The sequence below is a fragment of the Budorcas taxicolor genome, chromosome 15, assembly GCF_023091745.1.
Source record: "Budorcas taxicolor isolate Tak-1 chromosome 15, Takin1.1, whole genome shotgun sequence".
NCBI classification, from domain to species: Eukaryota; Metazoa; Chordata; class Mammalia; order Artiodactyla; family Bovidae; genus Budorcas; species Budorcas taxicolor.
In genome coordinates this window covers 49,281,419-49,294,013 of record NC_068924.1, presented here as the reverse complement: position 1 = coordinate 49,294,013, position 12,595 = coordinate 49,281,419, and the positions used below count along the sequence as shown (strand labels likewise).

Here is a 12,595-nt window from a genome sequence, read left to right as displayed (position 1 = left end):
AGGATATAGGGGATAAATGCTTATGTATTTAAGTGGAGTCAAAACTCACTGAAGAGATTGAGAGGATACTAATAGGTGGAACAATATTAACTTAGAAGAGGGGGTGATGGATAGATCCTGTCCTTGTCCCTGGTAATTCAATATTTTTATTCATGAGCTGGATGAGAATATGAAGCTGAAAAAAATAGGATCTTGTTTCAAATTAATCTGGACAAGGTAGAATAAGGAACTGAGTAGAAATGATTGGCGCCTGATCTGTATGCCCAACTCAAGGGCTTTGAGGTATTGGAGGCAATAGGAGGAGGGAGCTAGTCACATGAAAAATTGTTGGAACGTAGCATCTTTGACTTTGGATAGGAATGTTGGGGATGTTGGAGGTGAGAAACCCTGGGAATCCAAGATGAAAAGTCCTTAATAAACAGAGGAGACAAAGAGTATCCTAGCCTGTGGTGGAGGCTGGATAGGAGGTATGTGTGTTCCAGAAAGTAAGGCAACTCACTATACTGCAGAGATATTGCTTCTTGTGATCTAAGGACAGGGGGGTGGGGATGTGAGCATGGCTGCAAGTGTAGACCTTCCAGGAAGCTGGAGGGTGGCTGTTGGAGGGCCCTTAGTTGCTCTGTGAAGGTGTTAGTCGCTCAGTCATGTCCAACTCTTTGTGACCTCTTGGACTGTAGTTTACCAGTCTCCTCTGTCCATGGGGTTCTCCAGGCAAGAATCCTGGAGTGGGTTGTCATTCCCTTCTGCAGGGGAGCTTCTTGACCCAGGGATCAAACCTGGTCTCCTGCATTGCAGGCAGATTCTTTACCAGCTGAGCCACCAGGGCAGCGACCAGTTCCTCTGTACAGTCTGGCATAGACATGTGAAGGACATGGCTACACCCTGGACCTAGTAACTCCCCTCCCATGGATGGAAATAGCATGTGCTAATCTGTCCTTGATTTCACACCATCCCCATGTCCTATTGCTCAGCCTTTCAATGAGGAGCTATGAATATAACCCTTTTTGTCAAAGTGGGCATCAGCTTCATGAGGTGGAATTTCAGCTACATGTGTCTTTTCCTGCTGTCTGTCTAGACCCTGCCCCAACTTTGTGGCTCCACTGGGTCCTTTTGGGTCCCCCTCAGCCCCTTACTGGGCAGTGAGATCCTGTCAGTCCCCCCGCCCCTTCCCCAACACCAGGTGAGCCAGTGTGCACAGGAGGTCATTACCTCTTTCCCCTTGTCTGGGGCTTTTCTAAGCCATTGCTGCTCTATTTCTAGTGGAGTACAGTGCAGGCAGGGCATACAATAGCAGCCTTTTTCCCTCCTGGTATCTCTTTCAGTCTTCTGTGCTGTGGCCCAGTCTCCGGCTCCAGGACTGCCCCTCTGCTGGTCAGCTCAGTTCTTGGGACATGGCATTTGTTCTTATCTTCTGATGTTATTCCTTGTTTAGCTTTTCAGTGTTGCTCTCTCCAGAGCAAAGCATTGCTTTGAACCCCAGCTGGTGGACAGGGCCCTGGCACTTCACCAATAGCCGCCAGGTGTTCTCTGGAGGTAGACCTGGCCCTCCGTTCCGGGACATCCTGATGCTGCTCCTGTTCTACCTGATCTCTGGGTGAACCACAACCTAGATAGAAATGCTCTCTGTAGATGAGACCTGCAGACCTCTATATGATCTAGTCTTTGTACCTTGCACCTAGAATAGCCTCATGGTCTGGGAGACCCAGCTCCTGCAGTAACCTCAGCCCACAGCCAATCCTCAGGCTCTAGTGACTTTGCTTGTATCCTTACCAGCCATCCCTCTTCTGCCTACGGTAGTTTCCTAGTGTTTATTACCCTGTAGGGTAGAAGCCACTGCATCTGGGCACATGGGCTCACTGCAGCCCAGAATGGCTGGGATGTCCTGAGAAGGCACTAGTTCTCTTCACTGCACATTAGGGAAGTGTGATCCAGTGAGCTTCCTATATTGCTCTAAGGCCTCTCATCCTTTCCAAACTAGGCCTTGACCTAGCAGAGAAATAAGCAGAGTGTGGCGAGTGTGTGTCTAAGAAGAGAAACCAATTCCTCCTGAGTGGGAAGGCTTTGTGGAGGAGGGGACACACAGAGTGTGTGAGGCTGAGCAGGCAGTGGGCACCCTGACTCACTGTGCCCTTCCTCTCTGGCAGTGACCCGCCATAACCACCTCAAGGACTTCATGCTGGTGGTGTCTATTGTTATTGGTGTGGGTGGCTGCTGGTTTGCCTATATCCAGAACCGTTACTCCAAGGAGCACATGAAGAAGATGATGAAGGACCTGGAGGGCTTACACCGAGCTGAGCAGAGTCTGCATGACCTTCAGGAAAGGTAAGGTCCTGTTCCTGCCCCCTGACCCTGGTGTTGCCAGCTCTTGGGAGCCTCCAGTTTCCACCTGAGATGTGGGCCGTCTGGCTCCCAAGACCCTGCTGACATGGTGGCCCAGGCTGTGTCATCCTCCCAAAACTGCGTCAGAGCCTAGGTTCCTGCCGTTCCAGTCACACAGGCAAGTATCCCTCCCCAGAGCAGAAGCTTGTTTCTATCCTTTCTCCCCTGGAGCTTCAGAGGGAGAAGTGTGGAGGTGCTGGAAGGTCTTGAGCTTCCCTGGTTGGATGGCTTGTGTCGGGTCATTCCATCCTCCATCCCCCCTCTTGACTGCTTCCCTTTCCATAGAAGTAGACATAATCACTGTCCTTTCCCAAAGAAACCTCGCAATCCTATCTTCCTAATACCTTTCATGCTGTCTTATATGGCATCTAAATCTCACTTGTTGTATGTGTGCTGTGCTCAGTCTGACTCTTTGCAGCCCATGGACTGTAATCTGCCAGACTCCTCTGCCCATGGAATCTTCCAGGCAAGAATTCTGGAATGGGGTGCCATTTGCTACTCCAGGGGATCGTCCCAACCCAGGGATTGAACCCATGTCTCTTGCATCTCCTGTGTTGGCAGGTGGATTCTTTACCACTAGCACCACCTGGGAAGCACCCACTGTTGTATGACTGGGTAAATCCCTTTCCTTTCTGGGACATATTTCCTCATTAGTAATGTAAAGGAGTTGAACTAGGAGCATACCAGGACATTTTAGCTCTGATAGTCTGAGGTTCTGTTTGAATAAAGCATGGCTTAGGAACTGTTGTAGAAGATCTAGCTGTGAAGGGAAGGTGACAGTCCGCCAGCCAACCTAAGTACTTTCTGACATCTAGGAACCAGGTCTGTGTGGGGAATTGGAAGAAAATCACTGCTTCTGGGCCAGAGAGCACGCACTTAAGAAGGAGCAGTGGCTCAGTGCCAGCCTATAGGAAGAGAGCTGCAAGGACTGGAATGGCACAGAGGCAGGAGATGAATGGATGTGGAGTCTGAGGAGGTGGCCTTGAAAGATGGGTAGGAAAGATTAACCTGGTGGTTGTGGTTGAGTGTGTAGAGTGAGGCCAGATCCCTGGTACCTTTGGACTCACATGTTGCTGCTGCTGCTGCTAAGTCACTTCAGTCGTGTCCACATGTTAGTAGGATGCAAAAGGCAATAGAGAATCAATGTGGGTGTTTTACTTGTTTGCTTTGTTTTGGTTTTAAGAAAAGGAGAGGCCTACTTCAGGAGTGTTTGTCAGAAAATGATTCAGACAGCCTAGGGACTCCTGTTGGGGAGTCTTTGCAGGAATCCACATAAAAGGAAATGAAGTCTGTCTCTTTTCTATTATTTTTATTTATTTATTTATTTTGGAAGGATGGGGAAATGGTTTCTTAAGAACTGGATATTGTTAAGTACATTTAAACATTATTGTTTGTAATTACCACAACCCTCTTAGGTAGGTATTGTTATTCCAGTTTTAGAGTTGAAGAAATGAAGCCTCGGAGAGGGTAAGTGTCCGTAAGTAGTAAGTTAGGAATTTCTTTAACCACAGGCTGCTGCCTCAGTAAAGGCACCCGTAGCAGATTCGTTTCCATGGGCTTTTAGAAGGCAAGAGGAGTTTTATCTTTGAGCTGATTCCCGGCTACTTTGCTGGGCCCCTTGTTCCTGGGCACTTTTCCAACTGGGGGCTAAATGCTGCTATGTGGGCAGTCCCCATTCTTCATTTGTCTGAAAAACATGTACTGTTTTCATTCCAAAGGCAAAGAATCTAGGCAGGAGGCATTCCAAGTTTGGGGATAAAACTAAACTCCCAGCCCTCCCTGCTCCCCAAGGCCTCCAGAGCTAACTGGCCACTGTGGCACTTTGGGAAACGAATGCACACCCCTCCCAACCCACGACAGTCTTACACCTGTGCACACACATATCCTCCTCTGACACAGGGGCCCATGTGCCTCTTTGTGCCTCCTTACTTTGGCAGGCCTGCACTGCCAGTCACCAAAGAGCTTTTTCCAGAGTTCCTGATGCTTTGGGTGAATAAATGTAATGCTACATGTGCATTCCAGTTAAGATTTCACTGGGTTTCAAGATAATTCTTTGAGGCAGGCAGGAATTTTGAGTCCCACTTAAAAAGGAAGAAACAGGCCTGGTCCAGGGAACAGACTTGTCCACAGTCACACAGCTGCGTAGATCCGAGCTGTGGTCAGACTGCCTGCTTTTCTTACTTCTGATGGTAACTGATTGCCGCCTTCAAGATGCTCAGTCTTCTGTGAAGGAGACGAGGTGGGCCCAGGCTTGATTTTACATTTATTAGCTCATTTCTTCACCCAGTAGTATTTATTGATCTTCATCGCTATTACATCCAAAATAGGTCAGTTTTGATTCTCCCTATTGTATGAAGAAGACAGGCATATCATAGACTTTTCAGAAGAGGCTGCTTTCAGAGAGGATAATATTTCAGTGAAGAATTGAATCTCTGATTTCAAGCAGTTGAGTCATGGGAGAGTACAATAAAGGAGGATATTCAGGGCAAAGAGATTGTGCTGAAAATGGCGCCCCTGACTTGTTTTTAGCTGTGCACATAGCGCCACCTGCTGAGTGCCTCGATGAGGTTCAATTCCTTTTCACTCCAGGGACAAAGTGCACAGAAGGCTGCAATTTGTCAGCAGAAAGCTTGCAGCTTAGGCATTTTTCCTCTTCCCTCATTTGTTCACCACATCTTTTGAGGCTTCAGTCATTGACAGGTCTGGACTTGGGATTTTTTTAGAGGTTCAGTTCTGTTTCTGCCTCTTCCGTTTACCTGCTTAATTAACTCAGCGGTCAGTGCTCTTTTCTGTGGTCCCTACTTGTTCTGCAGCCTGTCTTCTCTTCTGTACCTCAAGTCTAAGCCATATATCACTCATTTTCTTCCTCTTCCTTTCCCCTCTTATCCTGTAACATAGTGGTTCCTACTAAGGTAGGAAGACCTGAAGTAGCTAAGTCCTTTCCCTCTTCCAGAGGGACCAGCTAATGCTTATTCTTTCTTCTGGGTCTAACCCAGGCCTCACCTTCCCCTACTCCTTTCAGGCAGAGTTGACCACCCCATCCTTTGGGCCTACCCAACACTTTATTTCTCTATTACAGAACTTATCACACTGTGTGCACCTATCTGTTTACTTGTCTGTATTGGACTAGGCCATGAGCACCTCAGTGGCAAGGGCAGTCTTCTCACTCATCTCCATATATCTAGGAGTCACACAGGGCTTGGCATTTAGTAGACACCTTAAAGTACTAGGTGAAGGAATAGGTGAATGAATGAATGAATGAATGAATGAATAAACATAGAAATGTAGTGCAAAGAAAGGGAAGAAGGAAGGAAGCTTAGTTGGATGGATGAAGGATTTTGTCAGTAAACAGAGGGAATGTGTGGGTGGGTCCAAGGGCATATTTGCATTATAAGTGGTGCCCTTGAGAAAGAATGTGCTTAGGAAGGGAACTTACGGTCAGGGGCATGAGGGCCTCCCCCAAATCCTAACTAGCCCCTTTAGCATGAATTTCATATTTCTGTGCTTTTGGGATTTAGGTACTCAGGAGTCCAAGAGGTACAGCTCAGTAGTTCCCTTCTCATTTTCCTTAAATCTCCCATGACCATCACCCCCAGCATATTTCACTGTCAAGCTTTCCCTGGGTCTTTGGTCTATGTTTCAGGGTATTCTACATTGATTGCACCTTCCAGATACCTTGGTATAAGGGTAGTAAATGTGCAATTTGAACACATACAGATTGGAATTCTGGTCTCAATTCTGTCTGCCATTTGTTCCCTTTCCTAAGCCTTTGTGTCCATACTGTCTCAGGCTGATAATTGTACAATATATCATTATCTGCAGGGAGGACAAATGTGGAAGACCTTGTAAACTAGTAATTGTTATGATCTGAGTATGTGAGACATCTTGTTGTTGTTCAGTCAGTAAGTTGTGTCTGACTCTTTGGGACCCCATGGACTGCAGCACTCCAGGCTCTCCACTGTCTCCCTGACACCTTAGAAGGAAGGATTCAGATACCCCGGAACCTTGGCTTCACAGCCTTTGTTACTGGCAGCAGAATGATGGTCCAGATAAGTAGGGTAATGCCATGGTTGCTGTTGGTCCTGAGCTGCCTCACCAGGGCCAGGCAGGTGGCAGGGTAGGGAGAGTATATTCTGAGTGCTGGAGGCTTCATCTTCCTCTTGATGCCATGCCCTGTGGCAAGCTGGCGGGCACTGCCTGGCCTGGCCTCCTCCAGCTCCCTGTGTTGTCTCCAGGCTGCACAAAGCCCAGGAGGAGCACCGCACAGTGGAGGTGGAAAAGGTGCACCTGGAGAAGAAGCTGCGCGACGAGATCAACCTTGCCAAGCAGGAAGCCCAGAGGCTGAAGGAGCTGCGGGAGGGCACGGAGAATGAGCGGAGCCGCCAGAAATATGCCGAGGAGGAGCTGGAGCAGGTAGGAGAGTCTACAGTCCCGAGGCGCTGGGGTCAAAGGGCAGGAGCCAAGGGTCTGGCCAAGAGTAGTGGAAAAGTTGCAGAAATGATCACTGCGGTTGTGAAAGCACAGTGAATAACAGGTGATAAGTTACTCTGTCCCTTCTTAGTTGAGGTATTTACATATACAGATCATAAGTATACAGCTGGCATGCTTTACAGATGCATGTACCTGTGTCGCCGTCCACATCAAGGTACAGAATCTCGTAAGCACTCAGAGGGCTCACTTCTGCTTCCCCTTTCTCCCTGTCAATACTCCACCCGAAAGGTAACTGCAGTCGTAACCTCTAAACCAGATCAGTTTCACCTGATTTTTAACATCATGTAAACAGCATTATACAGTATGTATTCTTTTGTGTTTGGTTTCTTTAAATGAACATTATATCTGTGAGAGGCAACCATGTTATTGCACGTAGTGAAAATTAGTTTATTTTTGTTGCTGAGTGTTAATCCCTTGTATGGATGTACTATAAATTATTTATCCATTCTCCTATTGATAGATATTTGGGTTGTTTGCAAGTTTGTTTTCTTTTAAAACTTCTTTGTGGGCATCACTTATTTCTTTTGGATATGTAACAGGGCATTCATATATTTGTTTTGAGAAATTGGTGATTTTCCAGAATGATTGTACTAATCTGTACAGCCACTAGTGATAGTGTGAGAGTTCTACTTGAGCTACAGCCTGAGTATTTTTAGGCATTTTCATTTTATACATTATGATGTGGATGTAATAGTATCTTATTGTGATTTTAATTTTAATTTTCCTATTGACCAATAATATTGAATACCTTTTCATAAATTTATTGATGACTTTATTTGGGAATCTTCTAATTAAAAAAATTGGGATTCAGTTAAAAACATTTCCTAACTTCCATTGTGATTTCTTTTTGACCCATGGTTATTTAAAAGTGTGTTGCCTAATTGTCAAACACTTGGGGACTTCTGTTTATCTTTCTCATTGATTTCCAGTTTAACTTTGCTGTGTTCAAAGAACATGTGCTTTGACCACAGGTTCCAGTCCTTTCAAATATGTTGAAACTTGGATGATGTAAGCAGACTATAGAAAACAACTAAAAGGCAAAGAGTGTCAGACTGGATAAAAAATAAATCCCAACTATATGCTGTTTACAACAGATATGCTTTAGAAATAAGGATACAAAATAGTTAAAAGTAAAAAGATGAGAAAAGATATTAATATATGATGAACACTAAGGAAAATAAAGTAGGGGTAGCTATGTAAATGTCAGACAAAATAGACTTAGAGAAAAAAGTATTACTAGAGACAAAAATGGACATTTCATGTAAGATAAATGTGTGAATTAAACAGTAAAATATAACAACCTTTAATTTGGATATACCTAATAATATAGTTTAAAATATATATGTGTGTGTGTGTGTGTGTGTGTGTATATATATATATATATATATATAAAGCAAAAGTTAAGAAAAACTAACAGGATAATAGACAAATTTCATAATCAAAGTTAGAGATTTTTAGCATCCCCCTCCCAATAATAAGCAGCCAAAAGTATCAGTAAGGATATAAAAATTTAAACATGACTGATCAATTTGACCTCATTGCTGCATATAGAGCATTTTACCCAAAAGCCGCAGAATACACATTCACTGTGGTGTTTACATGTTGCTTCTGCTCCATTCTCGCCTCTCCTTCTGGGTATCCAGTATTTATGTTAGACCTTTTAACTCTATTCCACATGTCTCTTATGCTTAGTTCTGTTCTTTTTTTCCTCCCTCTGTGCTTTGGTTTGGTTATTTTATTTTAGTCTGTCTTTGAGTTCCCTAATCCTGTATTTTGCCAAGAACATTGTGGTATTTAGCTCATACAGTGGAATCCTACTCTCAGATACTGTATTTTTCTAGAATGCCGATTTTACTCTTTTATTGATTCTGTTCCCTGTCCAGAATTTTCCCATATTTTTCTTTAACATTTTAGTCATAGTTGTCTTAAAGTCCTTGACGGGTAACTCTTAACATCTGGATCATTTGTGGGACTGCTTGTTTTTCCTCTTGATTATTACTTCTATTTGCCTGCCTCTTCTCATGTCTAGTAATTTAGTAAATGCTGGATAGTGTGCATAAAAAGTAATAAAGGCCACAGTCGATTTTCATCTTCTGTCAGATACAGAGTTTAGATAGGTATGCTGGGTGAGGATCTGGTCATCTCAAGCCAATGAGAGACTGAAGTGTGTCAGAACTGGGTCGTAGTTTAGTAAGAGTTGGTCCAAGCCTCTTGTCCCTGTTTCTCAGGCGTTCTGCTTTCTGACTTTTTATTGAGATCTGGTGAATTTATTTCTTCCCAGTCCTGAATGACTATGAGATTATTTCTGCCCCTTGGACATTTTTAAGTTAGCTCTTTGGCCTCCTACTCCTCATAACTTTAAGTTTTGCAGCTCTCTTGAGGAGAGGACTGGCTGTGTGCTTGAGTCAGATCCCTTCTTTCTTGCAATGCCTTGTCTCCTAAGCATTGTGATATTATGGGACATTTTATTCCACTCTTTGGCCTAGCTACCTATTCTCTTGCACAGCAGTAAATGCTCAATAAAGAAAATGGATGTGTCTGTCACTATCTCTTTACCCGTGATCCCCCTGTTCCCTGTTTTGTAATTGTTTCTCTCATCACACAATTTTTGAGTGTGTTTGACCAGCCCTTTCCTGTGCCTCCCCAACTGTCATGCTTCCTTCTACTTGCTCTCTCTTCTCTCTCCATTATCCCTTTAGCTGATCCCAATCCTTCAACTGCTTTTAATGTAGAACTTCATCCTACATTTCCAGACTCAGGGTATTAGTCGCTAAGGTGTCTGTTCCTTATTTTAAATCTACGAAGCCAGGAGTGGGGTATTTTGTAGTTCCCTTTTCAAGGAACAAAAACCCAATGAAGCTTGGTCCTCTCATGGGCTCTCAGAGGAATGAAGGTGTTTTGTCCTTAGCTAAGGCCCTCCTGGTCTATATTAGGCTCAGGGGTGGACCCCAGACCTGCTGTGGGATACTTCCCCATGGGCTAAAGTTGGACACTAGACTGCTCTCAATCCCCTTTCTCTGGGATTCTGAACAGTGAAAAGTCAGTGTTCAGATGGGGGAGCTGGGGAATTGTTTATACTGGTAGCCTGGGTGAGATAGAAGGAATTCAAGCATAGATAATGGGTTCTGTATGTACAGTACTTTCCAGACCTTTCATATTTAAGTGCTTTGTGGCCATCTGCTTCATTTTATGCTCCTTGCTTAGAAGTCAGTGAAGAGATGTCTGCTTATACATTGGTCCTTTCTGATCTTGGCCTCTGTTGGCAATACCTATGTTAGGTGTAAGCTTGCTTGTTGTTTTCTTGCCTGTAGACAGTGCCCATTACAGCCTACCCACCCTGATCAGTGAGGGAATCACAAAGTCTCTGGGCTAGAGGAGCCTTTGGAGAGTGTTCTGGCCAATTGCCCCCTGGAGTAGCAATCATTTTGAAGGTCTTTCTGACATGAGCTCTTTCCATACCTCTCAGGATGGGGAGCTCACTCTCTCCTGAGATCATCACTTTGCTTACAATTTGGATTTGCCTGGGACAAGGCCTTACACCTAAAGCAGTGAGATCTGCTTTAGGAAGCACATGGTCACACAATTGAGTGACAGACCAGGGACCAGGTCAGATTTCCAGACTCCCACCCAAGTGCTTTTCTTGCCACATTGTGAGGGCTTGGGTCCAAGAATAGACCCCAGCTCTCAGAAAGAAGAGGATTCACTGAGATAACCTGTACCTCATGAGAGCAGGGAAAATTGCTGACATTGGCTGTATGACCAGGAGAAGTGACTAATATGTGAGAAAAGAATCCTCTAGTCTGGCAGCAAAAAATAAATAAATAAAAGAAAGAAAAAAAAAAGTCTCCATTTAACTTCTGGTTGACACTACTAAATGTTGACCTTGAGTAGGTTACTTTCCTTCTCCAAGCTTGGTTTCTTTTTTTTTTAGCTTGGTTTCTTATATATATGATAACAGAAAATAATCCTTGCCCTTTCTCCCTCTTGTAAGAGTGGTGAAGCTTAGATGAGATGGAAGAAAAGAAGGCTGATGTATCATATGGAGGCATTGGAGAGGGCCTTGGTAATAGTAAGGACTTGTATCCTCTTGGCTCACAGGTACGGGAGGCCTTGAGGAAAGCAGAGAAGGAGCTGGAATCGCATAGCTCATGGTATGCTCCAGAGGCCCTTCAGAAGTGGCTGCAGCTGACCCATGAGGTGGAGGTGCAGTACTACAACATCAAGAAGCAAAATGCCGAGAAGCAGCTGCTGGTGGCCAAGGAGGGGGTGAGACCTGCCCTCCTGCTGCGCTCTTCTCTCCTCCTTGCCCCACCCCCTCATTTGCCCTTTTTCTTCCTCTCTGCCTCTCTATATCCCTCTGTTGGACAAAGAGACATCGGGGTGTTGGGCTTTGTTTCTTTTCCTGATGCACAGTTTCTAGTAATGTCCTCAGGCTTCTGGAGAAGGGTGCCGGGCTACTCCCACCTGCCTTCTGGGAAAGGCGAAGTGGAGGCAGGTAGAGGGAAGTCTCTGCTGGCCCCAGACTGACACAGGGACAGACTCCTGGAGTCAGGATCCCTTGGCTTCTCTCATTGCTTCTGTTTTCTTTCTTTCCCTACTCTTTGCTCTCCCGTTGGCTTCCATTTTTCTTTCCCATATTCTCTTCCTTTTTCTCATGCCGCCTAAACTGTGCTAGGAGGAGGGGGAGCCAGCCACAAAATAACGTTTTTCATTTTTCCAACCTCTACTCCCTGCTGTTTTTAAGCTGAGGGCCTCATCTTTGCAGGCTGAGAAGATAAAAAAGAAGAGAAACACTCTCTTTGGCACCTTCCACGTGGCCCACAGCTCTTCCCTGGATGATGTGGATCACAAAATCTTAACAGCTAAGTAAGTTACACCTGCTGCCCAACTCTGGTGATGTCCATCCCATCAGAGTTGGAGGGTGTCCAGGGCCTACAGTCCTGATTTTGTTTCTTCACTGGAAGAGGTACAGCTCTGATCTCCTGCCTCAGCCGTTAACTACCTCCCACACTGCTCTTAAGTCTATGATTTAAGTGTGCTTCTTACATACACATACTGCCCCCCGCCCCTGCAACTTGTTCCTCTGAGAAGATGCCTCCTCTCTCCTGGGGCTTAGGCCCAGCCCATGCCTCCCATTTTCTTTCTTCTCTCTTCAGGCAAGCTCTGAGCGAGGTGACAGCAGCACTGAGGGAGCGCCTGCACCGCTGGCAGCAGATTGAGATCCTCTGTGGCTTCCAGATTGTCAATAACCCTGGCATCCATTCCCTGGTGGCTGCCCTCAACATAGACCCCAGCTGGATGGGTAGCACGCGCCCCAACCCCGCCCACTTCATCATGACTGACGATGTGGATGACATGGATGAGGAGATTGTGTCACCCTTGTCCATGCAGTGTAGGTGACCTCTTGGGTAGGGATGAGGGAAGGAGGCTTTGATGTGCAGATTGAGAAGTCTGCTGGTCTCTGCCGTGCTTAAGCCAGATGTGGGGCAGAAGCCAAGACGATTTAACTCATTACCTTGGTTCATAAAGCACAACCTGCACCCAGGCATTCCTTTGCAGTTGTCCTGTTAGTGGCCTTCCCTTGCTGTATCCTCCATCTGCCCTGTGGGTCTATGGTGCTAAGTGTGTCTCCCTCCCTCTTTGTGTTTTTTTAATCCTTTTATTCTCCTCCCCCCCATTCTGTTCCTATCTACCTTTATAAAAATAACCTCCTTTAGTGACTTGT

At 45.4% G+C, this 12,595-nt stretch overlaps 1 protein-coding gene across 7 annotated transcripts in view; it reads left to right on the top strand.

The window, feature by feature from the left end:
- The window catches only part of STIM1 (stromal interaction molecule 1), a 196,731-nt gene that overhangs the window by 175,043 nt on the left and 9,093 nt on the right, over positions 1–12,595 (top strand). For all 7 annotated transcript variants that reach the window (XM_052653280.1, XM_052653281.1, XM_052653286.1 and 4 more), the window contains exons 6-10: positions 2,145–2,322; positions 6,615–6,792; positions 10,969–11,136; positions 11,636–11,736; positions 12,027–12,262. In XM_052653280.1, coding sequence (XP_052509240.1) covers positions 2,145–2,322; positions 6,615–6,792; positions 10,969–11,136; positions 11,636–11,736; positions 12,027–12,262 — 861 coding nt within the window. The remainder of the gene's footprint in view (positions 1–2,144; positions 2,323–6,614; positions 6,793–10,968; positions 11,137–11,635; positions 11,737–12,026; positions 12,263–12,595) is intronic.